The sequence below is a fragment of the Tympanuchus pallidicinctus genome, unplaced genomic scaffold, assembly GCF_026119805.1.
Source record: "Tympanuchus pallidicinctus isolate F22 unplaced genomic scaffold, pur_lepc_1.0 scaffold3, whole genome shotgun sequence".
Lineage (NCBI taxonomy): Eukaryota > Metazoa > Chordata > Aves > Galliformes > Phasianidae > Tympanuchus > Tympanuchus pallidicinctus.
The window spans coordinates 77,393,060-77,413,329 of record NW_026294747.1 but is presented as its reverse complement, the minus strand read 5'-3'; the positions used below and the strand labels follow the sequence as shown (position 1 = coordinate 77,413,329).

The 20,270-nt window shown below is 35.8% G+C and overlaps 1 protein-coding gene across 3 annotated transcripts in view; it reads left to right on the top strand.

The window, feature by feature from the left end:
• Positions 1-20,270, top strand: part of PLXDC2 (plexin domain containing 2) — a 230,458-nt gene that overhangs the window by 75,575 nt on the left and 134,613 nt on the right. Inside the window, exons 1-2 of one of the 3 annotated variants that reach the window (XM_052693988.1) lie at positions 1,856-1,923; positions 11,226-11,360. The exons of 1 other annotated variant lie outside the window; for it this stretch is intronic. In XM_052693988.1, the coding sequence (XP_052549948.1) occupies positions 1,920-1,923; positions 11,226-11,360 (139 nt within the window). In that variant the 5' untranslated portion in view covers positions 1,856-1,919. Of the gene's footprint in view, positions 1-1,855; positions 1,924-11,225; positions 11,361-20,270 lie in introns of those variants that run through there. One more of the 3 variants, XM_052693991.1, reaches the window with a different exon arrangement.

Here is a 20,270-nt window from a genome sequence, read left to right as displayed (position 1 = left end):
TCTTGCTCAATCAGGATGCTTATTCTCTTTTCTTCATAAAAAGGGATATATTAATGTTTGGGTTTTTTTTAATTCTATCTATGAGTTGAGCGTCTTTATGATTCTCACATGTTTCAGCTATAAGGCCATAAAGATTCATTTTATTAATACAGCCATAAGGATTCATTTTATTAGTTGGACTGACTAGAAGGTTGTCCTCTAAGATTGTGAACTTTTAAATGTCTGTGCTTGCATGACTCAGTTATAGAAAGAGATATCTCGAGGGAAGATGAAAGCTTTTAATAAGTCTGTTTTTCATTTTGACTGTAAATATGCTGTGAAGAGAAAAAGCTTCTAAACACCACTTTATTGTCTACAGCAACACATTGTTAGCAGAACACCTCAGGGGGAGAGTAGTTGTGATTTTCTACTTAATAGAAGCACCAGCAGGCAGAATTCTCATTCTCTCTCTCTTTTTTTTTTTTTTTCATTTTGTTTTATCTAGTGTTTTCATCAGGCATAGGAAATGTAATAGGCAATTACAAACAAACATGGCTTTAATTGTTTGTTTTAAATTTTGAAATAGAAGTAAAAGATATTCATTAATTCCTTTTCTTTCAGATGTTCTACAAGAAATTTACTCATTTTTCATTGTTGTTTTGTCTCTAATATTTTTGTCCCCAAACACATTAAAAGTTAAATAAATGTGTGTTCTCTAGATAAAACTGTTTAGTGAAGTTTGTAAAAATTTTTTTGAACTCTGACTTGTATTTGCATAATAAAAAGCCCCATAAAATTGTAATGAGTTGATACGTTTCTATGCAATGAATACTGTCTGTACATTTGTTTTGCCTAAAGCCAATTCCAAGCGCAAAAAAGAAATAACAAGAGCAATGAAGAGCCTGAAACATGTTTGCTACAGAAATATCATAATCTGCATGGAAGAGTTTCATTTAGGTTTATTCAGTGGTTTCTGTTCAGTGATTTGTTCTATAAAAGTTAAGAAACAGTTCAAAATTAGAAAAGCCTTGATCTTATTTTTCATTTCTAGTCCAAATGCGGCATGAGGGAAAATACTGCTTACTAGTTCTAATATTCAAAAAATGCGCGGACAAAAATGAATTTGAATTTTAAAAATATATAGATAATACTCATTTTGCATTTAAAATTACCAGACTTACTTAATAGTAGAAGTTTACTACTAGAGATGTTATACTAATAGAGAAGTTTTACTACTTCCCTGAAAGAGTGGTCAGGCACTGGAATGGGGTGCCCAGGGAGGTGGTGAAGTCACCGATTCTGGAGGTGTTCAAGGAACATCTGGACGTTGTGTTGAGGGATCTGGTTTAGTGAGAACTACTAGTGATAGGTGGATGGTTGGACCAGATGATCTTGTAGGTCTTTTTCAACCTTTCTGTGATTCTGTTTTGGTAGATGTCATATTTTTATAATGTCTTTAGTGAAGTTAAATATTTAGATTAAATTATATAAGTGAGAACCAGTCCACCTAGCATTAGGCGATGAATTGTAAGTGTAAAGTTTGCCTTCCTAGTCAGTTGTAAAAACAAATAGTACTGTTTTAACAACAGATAGAAATCATCTCATCATGTGAAGGAAGAATCACTCACTGACGTTTCCTCCAATCTCCACTGACTATAAACAGATCCTGACTGACTAAAGGGCTTACATTTTACATGGATAAAGTTAGATTACTGTAAGGGAACTGTTGAGTCGTGGCCTGAACCACTGACTGATCACCTGAGGCAAGGACTGGGTCAGCCATGGGGGAGCAGGTGAAGGCAATTCAGCTGTGTGATCTGAAGGGTGGAGCCTGGCTGCACTTCTAGACCCCATTTAAGGGCTGAATACTACTGAGAAAGGATGTCTTTCTGGAGATCCTTCCTTTATGGAGCCTTTCTTCTAAACCCAGATCTCTAGATATGGGTGAACGTTCCTTCTTTGTTTATTTCTTTTCCTATTTTCACCATGATAACCTTTCCAGCTGTAGAACCAACTATAACAGTTACTCTCAAACTATAATAGTTTAGGTGGTGTGGTTTTTGTTTTTTTTTTGTTTTGTTTTGTTTTTTGTTGTTGTTGTTGTTTGATTGTTTTTAGTTATCTAGAAAAGAGATACAGTTTTCTGTTCAGATGTATAGAATACTATTTAACCATTAGGTAACCAGTAAGTAAAAAATATTTCATTCAATATTTTCTTATTTAAGTAATTGTGAACATTAACAGTTTGTACTGGTTACTGTTTTATGGATATATATTCTTTTAAATATAATGTGGTTGCAAGAAAAGGTGAAAAATTATACCAGTTAGAGGGATTCAACTTTCAGGAAAAACAAACGTAAATATGAAAAAAAAAATAAACTGAAAGATTTAATAACCTTTTCTGTTTACTGATTTACCTTTGGATTGGATTTGGTGATTCCAATCATCTTGATTTAGATCTGCACACCCTGACATACTGTGAGTTGTTCCATTAACTTTAATGAGTCTATTTCACATGCAGAGCTAAACACCTGTGGCAGTGTTTGCAGGAACTTGCACTGGAGCGCAATGTTTCTGTTTTAGTTATTACTTAAGCTCGTTTTTAGTATTAATTTAAAGTACTAATACACATATTAGCCCCTTCATCTACAAGTTATATGTCAGAAGTAGAGTTGCTGAGGAGGTTTTTCTGTAAGCAGCTGCAGTGAGTTGCATGATTCTGATCTATTCCTTCAGCAACTGGTCTATAAACTAGACAGAAAGCAAGGACAGATAAGAGTAAATAAGCAAAACACCTGTGCTTTTCTAAACCAGTTGTTTCTTCTAAGCCTGTTAACACGGATAAGTATGAAGATACTATTTAAATGTGTTCACTTTCTAGTGTAAAACTAGGTAAGATCTAGTAAAATGACTGTGTTCAACTTTACAGAATATCTTATTGTAACCTCAAGTTAAAAAGAAAAGTTTAAAAAGTCACATACGTATTTGCCAGGATTTATAAAACTGACTGTCTGAGCCACGTTCAGGACAGTGTTTAATCTAGCATAAACTCATTCTATTATAAATGCAAAACAATGCCACATAATTTAAGTTGCATATTGCTAGGACTAAACACACAGTAATAGATGTCTCAAGGTAGCTCTTCCTTTTCCATCTGAATATTCATTCTTGCTGAAATTGAAAAAGGGATTTTAACATCTATCATTTTTTGTACCTAAAGTGCAAGTGACAAATGGCAGTGAAAATCCAAGTTAAAGCTAGGACTAGAAGCCAAATCAATTGACAGGCTGCATGTATGGTGTTTCTGATTCAAACAAATTCAGTAATGTTGTGCGTTTTATTAGATTTTCTGTTGTATTTCAAAGGTCAAAGGAAAACATTGATAACAGATGACGGAATTGCTTGTTTTGTTGTTATACACGCTAGAACTCCTTGCAAACCTGCTCAACTTATAATTCAAAATTCATCTTCTGAAAATGCCAGCTCTCTTAAGAAACATTCAACAAATACACTTACGTGAGGCTTTTTCATGAAATATCTAAGGGTAGACTTTTCATTCTGGCAGTGAACTGTCTACAATGCTAACATATTATTCCTCTGAAATAGGCACGTATTCAAGAATAGGGATGAACAGATCACTTTAGCAGAAGTCCAGACATCCAGCAGGCAAATGGAAGTGTCATAGTTTTCCTAAAGCCTCATATTTAAAAAGTAGGTCAGGTGGAGAAGTAGAACTCAGAAGAGAAGACATCTGTGGTTTAGCATAGATATAAAAAGTAAACAAAAAAGTGTCAGGTAAGGTATGGATAGGCAGACTACCAGTACTAGGCAGAGAATGATTACTCGGTCTCTCAGCATGGCTGTTTCAGGAGAAAGAAGAAATACCTCTAACTCTTACGCTGATAGACAAATGTTTTTGTTACAGATGAACAGGATTTTACAAACTTACTGGTATCTTGTGGCATTTTGTTCTAAATATTACAAAAATTTGAGTTCTCAGAACTTTGAAGCAGACTCTTAGAGAAATGGGGGGTGGGGGGGGGGGGGAGATATTATTCTGTTTTTCAAGGTTTTTTTGTTTTTTTTTTTTTCTTCAATGATGCACCATGAACTACCATTCTGAAAGCAGCACTAACAGAAGTTGATCATGTTTCATTCTCAGCCCACCCATATGAATGAACGGGTTTCTCTCTACTCTTGGTTCAAAAAGCAGCAGCAGCTGATGAGAGAGTCAGTATTTTTGGCACTTGTTTGCTTTGTGCATGCCACAGGAAGCAGTTATTCCTCTGCCTGGCTGCAGCGAGCTCAGGTCATGCTCACTGCATTAGTTGTACTGCCGTGTTTATTTTTGCTTACTGACAGAACCTGAAGCATTGAAAAGAAAGGGAGGAGAGAAATGATTCCCTTATTTCTTTTCTTATAACAACCCCAAGCGTTCATAAGGATAGCGTGATGTTTAGGCAGTGTATTGTAGAAGTATGGAAATTCCTTTAGTCTCCAGAGATGTGGAAGAAGGGCAGAACTTTTTTTCTGTAGGACTGCTGCATGTAAGGAGCAATAATATGACACCTGCTAGCCAAGGTTCTATTTATGAGAAGTTATTGTTCGCAATCATATCTACTTCGCAACCTCTTATACAGCATTAAAGAAGATAACAATTTCCATCTAGTTATCTCCAGTGGTTATAGTCTGAATGCTTTTATATAGATAGATAGATAGATACACACACTCTTGACGTGTAAATTTATTCTGTGCATTTTTAGAATACAGATGTCATTTTATGTTACAGAAGACCTATTTTCACATTCTGTAATGTAGTAGACAAAAAACCCTGTGCCAGTGGGAGGTGTACTGATTTCTGATTTCCTACTTATAGTTAATTAGTTTATTCAGGAAACAGCAAGTAAAGATGCTTCCATTCCCTTTCCAAATTCCTCCTATTTCAAAAATCAGAATGAAAACTTTTGACTTTAGGAACTGATCTGAATATAAAGATCCTCTCTTTCTCTACTTTTCTTTACAGAAATTTGGAAATTTGTAGAAATGATTTTGAATATCTGATATCTCAAGCGATTTGTGAAACTTTTTTCCTGGAAATGCTGTTACTTTCTTTATTATGTTTTTTATTTTATTTTAAAAAGTATTAATTTTAATGAAGTAGTCAATTTCTTTCACAACAGCAGAAAGAAACAAACTGAAGTAGTATCCCTTATAAACAGCTTTATTATTTATGTCTACTTACATGACCTGCATATTGAAGTAGTAATGGTATGATGTTTATGAAATTACCTTAGTTCTGAAGATGTGGTTGGCAGCAAGATTCATTGGTGGTTCTGTTGTTTGTTTTGTTTGGTTTGTTTTTTATGATTCTTTGTCACAAATGAAGGCTAATGTAATCTCTATAATTATCATTCTCCAATACCTTAGGCAGCAAAAGCTGCACTCCGTGAATGAAGTTATTATTATTATTATTATTTTTAACAAATTCAGCAGACTTTAGTACCATGTTTGCACCTGAAAAGGAGCCCAAATTCTTGGTGGGAGTTGCCATGTAGGTGTATGGAGAAGAACCTTTCACAGTTGGCATCCTTAGCTAATTTAACAGGTGCAAGTAGATGTCAGCAACAAACGTTGATAAAGCTAGCTTTTTTCCTCAGTTCAGGGAATTTGACCCATTACTTATTTTTCTAGGCGAAGAGGTTATTTCAATGTATTCTAAAATGTTTTCTAGAATTGCTACATGATCTGGTTCACCAACACATAGTACAAAATAGAAGTGTTGCTTATCTACATTTGATCAGAACACTTAAGTAGCATTTATACTATCTGTAAAGACACTTAATATTTCTTGTTTAAATATGTACTGTATAAATATTTTATCCATATTTTAACCATATGTTGCAAAGCTTCTCACTTCCTGTCTGCGTTTTCACTGCAAGGAAAAAAAATTCTTGAATTTTAAGAGTATTTTATTCATGTACTATCACACAATTTTATGTGTCATCAGGTGGAAAAAAATAGGTGTTTTTAAGGGCATATTGATGATCACAGCTTTAATCTTTGATTACAGAGTGGCCCTTATTGGTAATGTTTTCAGGGATTTTTTATTTGTGTGTTTTATTTCACATTTCATTGCTAGTGATGTAGGAAAACAACTGTTTGATATTATGATAGATCTATCTTTTTAAAGTATTCTCTAAATAAATTATTTTTCTGTTTTCGCTAGTTCAGAGTAGATAAGACCCTGGAGATGGGAAGGGGAATTCAAAAATTGCTTAATCCAATACTATCTTTTTTGCAATTAAAGGTATTAATGAACTCATTGCCTTATTTTGTCTTTGCTGCTTCAGCAATTGTCACCATTTGCACCTGTGATGTTCTTTATCAGTAGCTTTTTTTACAGAACTGAGGATTCTAGCTAGACACACAAAAAAGGTAGATTTTGCTTTTTTGCGAAGGTGAAATAAGAAAAGACGTGCCACCTTTTTCCAATAGAAACACACAGTTCTATTTTCCAGAAATGTTTCCAATGTGGCTCACTGGAAGACCCTATGCCAAGAAGCATTTTTCTTCCCTAGTGAAGAAAATGAACTGGGGGGAGGGGCCGGGGGGGTAAGGGGAGCTAGAGGAAAAAATAAGTGAGAAAAAGAAATAGGTCAGAAGGGGGGGCGAGGGAGGAGGGGGTAGGGAAACATATTAGGCTGGGGAAAAAGGGAGGGATTTGGATGAGTAGAATATATGGCAGATGTGCTGTGTAAAGAGGGTGAAGCAGCCATCTATCAATCCACCATGATCAAAGGCTCCACTGGAGAATGGAAGGTCCAAGTTACTGAGGATTGTTGAATTCAAACCGTATCCACACAGAATCCTTCTGCGTATAGGGAAACGCTGGCTACTTTTAAGCATATAACTTTCCATGAATAAATCATATATCTATATACTTCATGTTCATCTGAATTTTAGTAATGGAGAATTGTAATACTTTTAATGATGTTTTCATTTTTTATTTTTAATTTCATTCTTTAATTAAAACTATATCTTAAGTAAATCAACTGATTTATGAATAATTTATTTTTAACTTATGAGTAATTTATATTTGTATGTAATAGGGCAACAATAGAATAGGCAGCATGGATACATAAACTGGCTTTCAGTGAATGAAGTGATAGGACACTGAGGTCAATACTGTCAAGAATTTGAAATGTATGTTCCTAACCTAACTTGATATCAAAACTGGGAAACCTGCTTTGAACTGTTCCTCTATTCTTACAATTGATATGCTGTCATCTTTCCCAGCTGCATTCTCAGAACTTGTAGGAGATGGTATTTGCCTTTGCTTTAAACAAGGTGTATTGAATAAATAGACAGCTTTTTGTTGCTGTTGTGTCTCTGCTATTTAGTATTACTCTACCTGTTTAATATTATTCAGTATGATCAATTGGAGTTGTAGATAAGGAAGAAAACAGGAAGACACAGAACAGTTTCAAAGACAACGTGTCAGTAAAAGGGCCCATGAGAGCAGCAGGAATGCCAGTAACAGGGAAGTGTCAAATGATCCAGTGGACCGACAAGATCGTAAAGTACAGGATTAAACAAGAGAAAGCTTAAAAGTACCTCCCAGCCCAAGAGAAAAGAGATCCAGCCAGTTTCTCTGAAAATTTGCTGAAAAACTGTGGTAGTTCATGATTCTTTGTTGCCAGGACTGCGGAGGCTTTTGCTGAAAGATGAATATTATCTTTAATGATGTTTTTATTAAAATTAATTCAATTTACTAAAATAAAAAAGGAATTCTTCATAAATTAGTTATATTTTTATGTAGCAAGTCAGCAGAGGAATAGTCAGAATCAATACATGGACCAACATTCAGTCAATGAAGTGACAATGAGATCCTTAATCGCATTCTTCATTTCAGTGGGAATTTAGAGATTTTAACATCTTATTTCTGAGGTTCTGTACCAAGCTGTGTAGCTCACTTGTTGAATTAATCCTCACTGAGAAAATAATTAATATATAGTTCTGGTAAAATGTTTTTTGGTATCTTAAAAGAAATTTGGGTTCTAGAGAGGTTGTTTCTGTGTTGTTTTTTACAAGTATCTGTGGGATCTTCATTTAAGAATAAGCTTTCTTAAGTCAAATGGAAAATAACTTGTTCAGTAGATTTCGTCTAGGAGTGAGGTGATACAAGTGTGTGTCAGCTGAGATACGAGAGTCAAGGAATGTAAATAAAATTGTGACAGTAGGCACAAGAATGTTGTGACTTACATTCAGATAAAATACAGCAGGACCATCTCTACAGCTGATCATCTCTAAAAAGACTTGGGCAGTATCTCTCTGATCTTTTCTCAAGAGGTGGGAATAAGAAGTTATTTACTAGAACTCATCTCTTGAGAGCTCTCTTGATTTCAGCTGTTTACCATGTAAGGTGTAGAACAAGCCAATTCACAAATATTAATAATTTCCTTTGTCCCAAATGGTTTTTAGCTTAGTCTGATAGCTTATCCACAGTGTCCGTATAATCACTGAACTTTGTCTAGGAAATATAAGACAAGCCTGTAATTGTTGTTAGTTTCCTGTAGCAACCCTGCTAAACTAATGGTGCTGTTGAATTTTGAACAAATTGTTTTCTGTGATTTGAATTAATTCCAGTCGTCCAGGGAATTTAATTCTTTGCTCTTTTAAATGCATTTAGCTATTCTTGTAGAAGGGATTATGTTGATAACTTGCTTTCTTGAAGAAGCAAGCAACAAAACGATGTGTGATGTCTTGGAGTTGGGTTATTTTTCTTTTTAGAGAAGCCAGACTTCTGACTTTCTGAAATCCAGGAAGCCAGAATTTGTCCAACATGAGGGCCTCTCACCATAGGCTGCTACTAACAGTTACTTATTTTATTTTTTAAAGCTTTTAATGTTTTGTTCATTTTTGATGGCCGTTCTGAAGGATATTTAATTCACTTCATACAGTTCAACTGGTTTTTTTGTTTGTTTTTTTTTTTGGATATGTGTGAAGGAGAATGAAAATTATTAATATATGTAGAATTAATTCTGATGAATTATTCAACATGTATGGAAAAATTGTATAATCTCTTTGGATAATCCTCCCATATTAAAGCCTTCAACTTTTTTGAGATTGAACAATTTTTACTGATAATTTGGAGGTGAATTAAAAACAAATCTGTTTCTAATTAGCCAGATGGATTATTCAAAGAACTAGGCTGTTTGCGGTGTGTTTGAATTTTAGTTTGTGATCTCAGATTAGAGTTTTATGTAGCTGGTTATCTGAATATCTGAAAAATTGCTAAATTTTTGAGTGAATATAATTGACAATTTGAGGAAAAGATGGCAATTGTATTCAAAGTCATTAAAAGACAAACATTCACCATGTGATGTTTTGACCCTTAAATAAATGTTAGGGTTTTTTTCCATCTGTTTGAGAAGAAAAATAGATACCAGATTATCAGTTTTCTCTAATCATATAGGATGAGAGTTTCTTGAAAAATCTATCTTATGTTGCTTGTCCAACCTTTTATTTATTATCTGAAAATATGGCAGTGCCATCTCACTGGTATCAAAAGCTAAGTTTGGCTTTTGAGTAAACTCAGTACAGAAATCCAGTGCAATGTGTTAGACTCCAGCTTATGTTAATTTGATAATGCTCATGATGGGAATTTCTGAAGAGTCACAGAAATAAACATGCTCCAGTGGTGATGTTGTCATGAAGTGTGATATTTGAGGCTCTTGTAAGTAAGAATTAGATTACGTTTTGCATAGAATTTGAAAGATTTTTTTTCTGCAGATTTTTTTTCTGCAACCCTCTCTAGAACCTAAAGCTTTAGTCTTCCATCTTCTGGATGTAGTAACTGAAACTGGAATAAGCACTGAAGAAAAGGCAAAAGGAAATGGAGAGCTGTCAACATGGAGAAAATAGAAAGGTTTTGGCTTACTTAGCGTTCTAAAATGAAGGCTAAGCTGTTGATTCTTATGCTTGATTAGCAGGGTAAATAACAGAGGTGAAGACCTACTTAAGCTGAAGAATAGTATGGCATAAGAATAAGTTTATGTTGAATACATTTAGGCTGGAGTTTAGGATACATTTATGTGAAGCATTTGGATAGCTTTCCATTCAGTTTGTAAGACCAAGATATCTGAAAAGGTAAGGACTTCTGAAGCAATAGAGGTGAGAAGTTTTCTACACTGAACACCACTTTCTCATGGCATGTAGTGGGAATTGCTAAGATATGCAGGCTTTTATCCCACATTCTGGTCATAAAGTGAAAGAGAAATGCAGCAGTCTGTCTGTTCGTCCAACTAATGTCTGCAGAAAGGTTTTAGATACTCCAGTGATTAAGGTCATGTTTTCAAAGATGAAAGTGTCAGAAATGCAAACAAGCATACTGTGGTGTTGGGTTGTATTTTTTTCTCAGAAGCACTTTGTTAAGCTTTCATTTCAATCAGCTGGAATTGAGCACTGAAAATCCAGCCATTGATCTGCCTCATTTGATATGTAGCAAACTGCACATTTCTCCTTAAGGCCCTTGAAGGCAAAGAATAAAATCTATTTGGTATCATATTTTATAAAGAATCAACACCAGGAGAATAGAAATTCTAAACTTCTGAATGTTTGAGGTTTTTTTTAAATGATGTTTGCATATATTTTAGCCTGATATTGCCTATTGATGTAATACTAGTCTCAAGGTGTTTGGAGCAACTCATATTGTGAAGAAAAGGCAATGCTTCTGTTCATACCAGTTGTAATCTGTTATGAATATGTAGTTTTGCTTTTCTTTGGGTCACAACATAGTATGAAGCAGAAAATACTAAAAATATGCATTGCTAAGTCCAAAAGATTCTTTGTCAATGGTCTTCGATGCAGCATTAGCTCTAAGATGTGCCCTAGCACTTCTAGAAGGCAATATTGAGAAATGTGATGCATTGAGTGTGGTTACAATTAAATTCCATGTTGGCTTAACTGCTTTTTTTACGGGATTGAGAACTTGCTTAAAGAAAACTCTAAGTAGAGCAGACTGTTTGTATGCACAGTGTTTCAGACTGTTACAAATAAAACTGTCATTCTTGCTTTCTGTATATTTTGGACATGTATTTCATAGTAATCCACAGCTCAGAATGTGCTTTTGAATTATTTTTCCAAAAAAGCAGGTTAAAACAAACTGATACGTTTGTAGGAAAAAATCCAGATGCTAGTCTATTGCAGTAATCACCATTATGACAAATATTTTGTAATGCACACAGTTTTATGGAGAATGATGGTTCCTGATGTCCAAAATGAAGTAAAGCAGCTGACAGAAGCCTCAACTTATCCTACTCTCAAAGACATCTGCATATCTAACTGCAGTGGCATCTACATGTCTTCTGGGTGTACACAAGGTTAGGCTTAAAGAGACAGTAAGTGCTTTTTTTTTAAAAAAAGAGTAATTTGAGTAGCACTAGGGATACATAAATCTCATTAAATTTACTCAGGGAGAAGGGGAGTAAAAAGTTAACTATTCTTTAAAACATGAATCATTCTCCCTAAATCTATCCAGTGACAGCGTAAGCCAAGGTGGTAGTGTCTCATCAACTGTTAATTGGTTTTTTATTAAGTGCACAGTGGACATCATTGTGATTTTTTTTTTTTTTTTCATTGGGCTTGTCATATCTCTCAGTATAACTGATACTTATTTTTATCCTTTGTAGTGCACACCATTAAATTGCCAATTGAATTATGTTTAAACTTAGTATCTGAGATCTCAAAGTCAAGTTATTTTGGTAGGGGAATATAAAGAATCTTACTTTTTTTTTTAAATTGATTACTGTCAAACTCAAAATGCCACCCCTACTGTAATTTGAAGAAAATCTCTGAAAGTGGTCAAAAAAGTATCAAAAGATGTGAGGTGGGGTTCACAGAACCTTGAAATAGTTGGCAGGAACCTCTGAAAGGCATCTGGTCCCAACCTTTGCCAAAGCAGGGCCACCTAGTGCTGGTTGCCAAGGACCTTATACAGATGTTTTTGGAAGATCTCCAAGGAGGAAGACACAAACTCTCTGGGCAGTCTGTGTGTGTCTTCTATCACCTGTACCTGGAGTTTTTCCTGATGTTTAAACAGAACCTCTTTTCTTTCAGTTTGTGTTCATCTTTTGTTTTTGTGTTGGGCTCTACTGAAAAGAGCCTGGCTCCATCATCTTTGCACCCTCCCTTCAATGATAAGATCCCTCTTCTCCAGCTGAACAATCTCGGCTCTCAGCCTCTCCTCAGTCCCTTGATCATCTTGGTGGCCCCACATGGAACTCTTTCCAGAATGTCTGGATCTCTCTTATCCTGGGGCCCAGAGCTGGACACCAGGTGCAGCTTCACTGAAGCTGAATAGAGGGGAAGGATCACATCTCTACAACTGCTGGTGATACTTTGCCTAATGAGCTACAGACACTATCTTAGTGGAAAGGGCTTTTTCTGCAGGACTGTTTTCCATCTGGGTTCCCCACAGCATGTACTAATACCTGGTATTCCTTCTCAGGTGCAGGATTGTATGCTTCTTGTTGAACATCACTATTATCAACCCAAAAGAGGTTCCCTCTTCTGTCATTTCTGGTTTGAGTTTTTCTTAAATGGAATAAAACGAAATCAAGCAGGTTATTTAATTTCCTTTAATGTGAAATTCTGTGAATATATTCAACAAAGGGGTGGACAAATATCAGCGCTCAAAAAAATGTGATTATCGAAACTTTGGTACATCTGCAGGCTGTTGTTTAAGCAGTTCTTCAAACCTGACTCAAAACATACGCTACTTGAAAGTGTTATTTTGCTATTTAAGAAAAAAAGTCTCCAAAGTTATCTTCCCTTCAGCTCAGTAGAATATCTTTGACATAAAAAGGATTACGTTTCTTTTCCAGACTGCTACAAAGCAATGACAAACTAGTCATCGTCTGTACATTTTCATCCTTCCAAACACGTTTAGAAGGTGACACCTTGGGATAGTCAGATAGTTAATATAGCCACTTCATTAGCTTAGAACAACACATGGAAGAAAAAAATCAGGTCTTAGTAAAGTAATTGAAAGCCCTCATTAACTTAGATGAAAGCAGTGCTTGGCATTTCTGAGTAAATTGTCAATGGAACAGCAGCTGCAAATCTGAATCTGTGTCTGCAGATTGCACGCAGATTTGATTTTTATCTTGTAATTAGAAGAATCCCTGTTAACTCCAAGGCGAAAGCTATAGCTACCAGGTTGTTCCAACTGCAGAAAGGCATTGGCCCTGGGTGGCCCTTCACATTACTCAGGTAATGTTCTGGTTAACTGGAGGAGGGGAGAGAAAAAAAAAAAAAAAAAAAAAAGGCAGAACTCTTCACCTCTGATCTTAAAGAGCAGCATTGTGTAGAAAGTTCTTCACACTAAATGAAATAATTTTTTTATGTAATAATCTTATAACCTGTTACCTTTCTCTCTTTATGCTTATTATACTCCAGTTAATCACCTCAAGAAAACACCCCACCATCAAAAGAAAGGCCTCTTCAAACAACCATCTTTCACCCACCACAGTTAGCAGCTATTTTGAGGATTTAAATGAGGCTTTGTCCTCAGTGGTATGCCTGTTACTGCCAATAATAAAATCAGTTCTGACCACACAGAAAGTAAAACAAAGTCCTTAAGTCTTCCCAAATGCTAGGCTCTTGTAGCAGCTACACGTTACTTTATCTATGTTTTATTATGTTCTATAATTGACAACAGATAAGCTTTAAGGCATTTGATACTACATGGTGCAATTAGTTATACGTGTGCTTCCAAGTATTTTTCCTTCATGTGCAGCCTTGGGTAGTGCACGCTATAGTGTTTGTTTTCTGTTTCATTAGACTTGGCAGAAAGATTGGTACTTTGAGAGAAAGTGATACAAACCATACTAGAGCCTGCTCTTGCACTGGTCTCTTAACAGAGCCTATTTTAGAAGCAGAATTGCTCCTGGAGAATGGTCTCCAGCTACTGAGATGAATGCCTTTGCCTGCCTTTGGTTTCAGTCAGGTACACACAGAATACATTAATGGAGTAGAAGCTGTTCACAGCAGTTAATCTGGCAAATTAGTACTTAGGCTAGAGTAGTCTAGGTGTAAAATTCCTCTATAGGAAGCTTTATTAGAGTTGTTGTTGTGTTCAAATGGGCATTGTATTCTTTCCTGTGAAGTATTGATGCATAGTAATGAATACATCCTGTGGTTCTCAGAGCTGGGTTTAGCTGCATTATGTAAATTATTTCCTATTATACAACAGAAGAGATATTCCACTCTTCCTGTATCCTAGTAGATGTGAATTTAGATCATCAGTGCAGCCAAGCCATTTCCTTCCAGTCTGTAGCCTGTCCTCGTACTGGTAAAGTGAATGTCAGTGTTGAATGCTATTTTGGTAAATGCTGCCCATACTTCCTCATGCTTGATAGTATGAGTTGTCCACTGAAAAGCTGTAATCATAGATCTACAGGTTAGTATATGATGGAAGAAGTGTGAACTTTAAATCTGAAAGAAAAAAAAGCCTTTTGGACACCAGCAATTCTGCTACCATTTCTGGGAATGCAGCATGCGAGACTATGAAACACTTAAGAGAAAATTTGGTTACCATGGCATGGTCCAGAAGATTTGAAAATAGGTTGTATGCCTATATCTTTGATGTGAAGAAGGCTCTACTGAGAATGTGACTGTGACATGGAGCACAGCTTTGGTGTACTGTAGGAGTTTATATTTGATGTTCAGTATTAAATATTTTGGGGATTTTATTAAACCCTTTGGCTTGAAACTTCTTTATTGGCTCTCAAGCACATCTCTTCTGAGGGGCTGAAAAGCACTCTAGTCAAAGTCAAAATGACAGGCAAGTCAGAGCCTCACTGCTTGCCATGCAGTGCCCTTGTACATGATCCTGCCCTCACACTGTAGCTACAGACAGCTGATGGCAGAACAGGGCTCAGGGGGGTGTCCTGCCTGGCTCTCCCTGAGTTCACGGTTGTACCAGGGCTGCAAGGACTGCTAGCAGCAAGAGAAACCAGTCTAGTGGGCAGCGTTCTGAGCAGTGCAAGCATCTGCAGTGCTGTGTCCCACTGCCTCCTGGCTGCTGGGTGTAAACAGCTGTCCACAGACCACAGTATGCTTGGCGGTCCTTTGCCTTTATCACCCAGGCCACCTCAGGGCAGTCTGTTATTAACTTGCCTGTGTGTTAAGCATGGTTTAGTGTTTCAGCCTCTGGTGCTTTTTACTTGCAAAGTCCTTGAACTTCCACAGACCTTCTCAATTTTAATGCTTTTGGAGAGATACTTTTATTCTGCAAATACAACATTTTCTGTAATGAGGAAGCTGGAGGAAAATGTCTTTTCTTCAAATCGCTTAAAAAGAAACTGAATTTCACCCTCCTCATGAATTCCATAACTTTCTGTAAGTTTGTTCCTCTTTCTTCTAAATCTTTTAGTCAGTAAGAATGTACAATGATTTATATCAAAGAAAAAGTAATATAGTAAAAATGAGATAGTAGGTACTTTGATATATAGCCTGAAGAAGTCAAGGTCCTCTATTACTTGTGATTGAGGCAGCAATAGAAAATAGGAGCTTGCTGGGAGACCCTGGAGTAAAAACTGCAGGAGAGGGTCATCTGTCTATGCCATAATGTTCTTCATCTTGTGGTGTGTGTTTACCAGGTTAAGGCAGAAAGGGCTATCAAGCTGCAAAGAGAAACTGGAAATCCTCCTCTGCCTAGAAACTTAGTTGCATATTTAAAGTTTTTTCCTTTATCAGATGATCTCTTGCATCATCACCCACCCAGCTAAAATTAAGGCCAGGATAAACAGGATGTTGAAATAAAATGTTGCAGCATACATATGAGCATTACAAATGTCTGTGCAAACCACACAACTCTGTCTTCCAGCAGCTGGATGTAGAAACTTTAGAGGCAAGAGTGTTCTGGACTGGCAGTCCAGATATATTAATGCATAAAATCTCTAAAAGTTCTGTGAATGCTCTCGGGTTGGTATTGGGGCACATTGTTCTTAATTCGTCCTTTGTGCATGAACAAAAGAGGCAGGAATCTCACTTGCAAGGCTGCATTCTTGTTTTGAGAGCAAAGCATGGGTTGGCAGTTCTGTTTTTTTTTTTGTATTGTTGGTGAGTCATTGGCTTTCCTAGAGTTGGGGGGGTTGGGGAACCACGTTATTTTATCTTGTAGAGACATTTTTTAAGAGGTAGGGAAACACTGTAATGTGTAGCCTCATACCTGAGTCACACCAGGGATTTACCTGACTCTCAAAATCCAGCACATAAATTCACCATTATTTCAGCAATCAGAGGAAGAAGCTGCTTTAGAAAATGCTATTAGACTTCTACTGGGAAGTAGTTTGTTATCAACAGTTAGCTATAGAGAATATCATAATGCATATTCACTTTTCAGTCAGTTGCATTTAGAAATTTGAGTTTACAGCATTTGGCAAAGAATTGTGCATAGTTGTTGATATCACTGCCATTTACCTGCAGGACTGAGCTACACAGTCTGAATTGGTTTGCTGTCACCTTGAGGTAAAACTGTGCAACATCTGTGTCCCGAAACAATAAAAAAGACCTGAATTATAAAACCTGAATAATATTTTATGACCTCCTCTTTAGCTCTATAGTTACTGTAAGCATTTTATTGGAAAGGAACGGCATATTACCTGGAGTGCTAAGGAAGTTGTCAAAGGTTCATAAGAACTTTGTCTTCAGGTTGTATATACTTTTTAGTGAAGTTTGGCTCCTTTTTCTTATTTTTCATCTTTATCTAATCTATAGATATTCTACTTTGGGGCAAGTTTGTCTCTGTTTTGACACCATCTGCATTGTTATTGTTTTATCTGTTTACATTATAGTATATATGAGCAAATGTAAAGCTGATTAATTTCCAAAGATTAGCAATGTATTTTTATTATGTAGACTTGAGATTGTCATGGGGTGTTGAAGGTTATGCATTTCATGCTTTGCCTGTCTGCATTTCCATAAGCCGAAGCACTAGCCTAATTGGAATGCGTGAAAATGACAGGGTGTCAAATGAATGCTTCCCTAGTATTATCCAAAATCAGTTTGTTCTTTTCCTTTTTTATGAGAATGAATGAGAATGAGAACTAAATATTGTGTCATAATTAGTCTCAATTAATGTCCAAGAATCTTCATCTTCATTACAGTAGACTCATATGTGTGCTACCACTGGATAAAATTCATACTGTGTGTAAGAAAATGGAAATACCATGAATTTTGATACTCTCAATGTCTTTCATCTGTATTCTTCAATGCATTAAATGTCTCTTAATGGTCTCACCAAGCCAACAGGCATCTGTATCAGTCAACTGTTATTCAGCTCAAAATTAGACAAGGAAAACACCTAGCAACTTGGCTGTCTTCATGGAGTGAATGATTGAGAACAGATAGAAAATGAGTTTAAAGTAATTTTAGGATTATATGCAGCTGTTAGAACAATTTCCTTGCAAAATTAGAAATGATAACAAAGTACTTTGTGAAGTTCATGCAGTTCTGTCTGTCTTTGCTTTTAAAATATCAAAATCTCTATATTATATTCCTAGTGGCCTGGCTGCATTTTGAATACTTTTGAGCTTTAAGACTGCAATAGTAGCTGTCATGTTAAAGCTCCTCTTCTACTTCTGGAAACCTAAAGAGTAAATCTTAGCTTATACTCTGCATGTACTGAATTTCTCTCTGCTGTGCCAAACCTTTGTTTCTACTTCTGCATTTTACAACACTGAAGTCAATTTATAAAAATAATTCTACTTTTTGATACTTGTAGAGTTCACGGGATCACTGAAGTCAAAATGAAGATAAATAACATAACTATTGCTAAAGCTTGCTTAACTTGGTGAAGAGATTTTGCATCCTGGAGAATGCTGTTTGAAACACTTTCTAAAACATAGCTGAGCAACTAGATATTAACCTGAAATATTTTCCCATGTATTCTTGAGCTAATTTAACAGCCAAACTATTTTCACTGATCTAGATAAATTGTTTTACCAAAGTAGGTAGAAAACATTTTAAAATATAGAAAATATGATTTTGTATAAATTCATCTAACAGACACGAATGATGATTAAGCTCCACATTCTCAGTATATATATAAGAAAATCTATCCAAGCCTCTACATTTCACAAAGAAAAAACATACATGAAAGCAGCTCAAAATAAGTAAAGATTTATAAACAGTTTCTTCTGTTGTTCTATTATGTAATTCAATATGTTTGTAATTTCTTTATATTTAATCAAAATCTAAAATACTTATTTCTTATGTTTATTATTTTGTCCAATCATATCCTTTCCATTTACCATTAGTACATGCATGACTGTCCTTATACTCACTTCTCCTTTGAAAAGCAGAAGTCAGCTGCTTGGTTTATGTGTATTATTTTAAGTGATTAATTCATTGAAATATAAAGATTAAAGGAATATTACTAGGTTATTGCACAGTAAAATGTTCACTAGGGATAGTTTATACATTAAAGGAATTAGCCCTGCAGCTCTGTTTGAATCTTTACTTTTTTTGAAGAGCACCAACAAAGCTGTTCTGTAAAAGCTTTCTATGTCAGTCCCTGGTCTTGTCCTCCAGGCCTCTGTGGTGCAGATACAATAAATCTCACTCTGAATTAGGAAAATAAACTTAGTGACTACATTAATCATTAACTTTTCCATATTGTATTATAATATACTGTTTTTAAGGTGGTGACCCTACTATTCTTCATTTCCAGAGTTTACAGTTAAGTAATTTATTTTTAAATTACACATCTATCAGTCTCTGTACAGCTGTTTTTTAAATTTTAACATACTTTTTAAAACTAATATATATATTTGTATCTCACATTACTAGGCCAATGAAAATAAGTCATCCATACTTCTGTTACTGCCTTTTTCATTATTTGTGTTTTTCTAACCCAGAGAGATTTCAAAGCAGAAGTGAACCCAGAGCAGAGGTGCAAATCATGTAAATCCTAACTTCAAATACATATAAATATATATATTTTACATCTGCATTAATAGTTTGTCTTTCTGAACTCTGAGAAAGTTTTGAAAAGAGCTTCCTCCTTTGTCTTGACATGTGGCATTACCCGAGTGACTTTCTAAATGTGGTCGGTCTGTTAAGCTACTGAATTTTCTAACCTTAACCCAAGTTTATCTCTACCAATAGTGTTATTCACATTTCTTACATTGGGAACAAAGGAAGGACTCCCAGTTTGACAGAAACACGTGTGTATCTATAGAGATTTCATGAGCATAGGATAAGGTTTGCTTCAAGCAGAAGATTGTGCTTTTCATTTAGGATTAATTAAATAATTAGGCAGAAGACAGAATCGTAATGCATTAGGGTTGGAAGAGACCTCTGAAGGCCATCATTCCCCTATAATGAACAGGGACACCGCAGCTACATCAGGTTGTCCAGGGCTTCATCCAGCCTTGCCTTGAAAGTCTCCAGGGACTGAGCATCAACCGCATCATTAGGTAACCTATTCTAGTGCTTCACCACCCTCACTGTAAAAGTTCAAAGAAGAAAAGATAACATTAGGTAAACTTTATATGGTGCACTGCTTGCAAATTCTTCCTTAGTTGCTCCAAAATTTTTCATAGCTAAGATAGAGCCAAGAAACTTGTATCCTTTACCCGTAGGTTGGTACATGCAACAGTACAGCTAAAAGAGGATTTTAAGCATTTTGAACAGGGGAGGAACAGATTATGAGGATTTCTTTGCCGGGTTGTAAGTGGGCTGCTTTGTTTGTTTTTTGCTGTGTGGCTTCACTGCTTGGTATGGAAGCTGTAACTTGTGAAACAGATTTCTGCACAACTGGCTTTTGTTTTAAAAATTTGAGCAAAAAGTAAATGTTAAATTTTCTTTTTGAATATAAAATAGGGGGAAAGACATCTGCCAGAAAAGTTCCAGGTTATGTACCTTTATATGTACCTGCATTTTCACTGTGATTTTTAAATAGTAGATAGTGGTTTTGCTTTATCATCTTGACTAAAATGTCAAATGAAACCAAAGCAGTTAGTATGCAGATCATCACAAAATGTTTGCATGGATATAGTTGTTGTATGTAAGAACACGGATCCTACATTTGAGTACATCTGTGTATTTTTGCAGTTCTAAACTTTTCTGTGGGCGCAGGCACAGTCAGTGTCCCTGTGCAGCCTGACCCATGCCTTCTCCCTTCTTGCAGGGGTGACCTACTGGGTGCTGCCTTGCAGGTCAGGCTTCCCTTAACATGACAGTCAAGGCTCTGGGGTTTCCCTCTGAAAGGCTGGGAGTTTAGG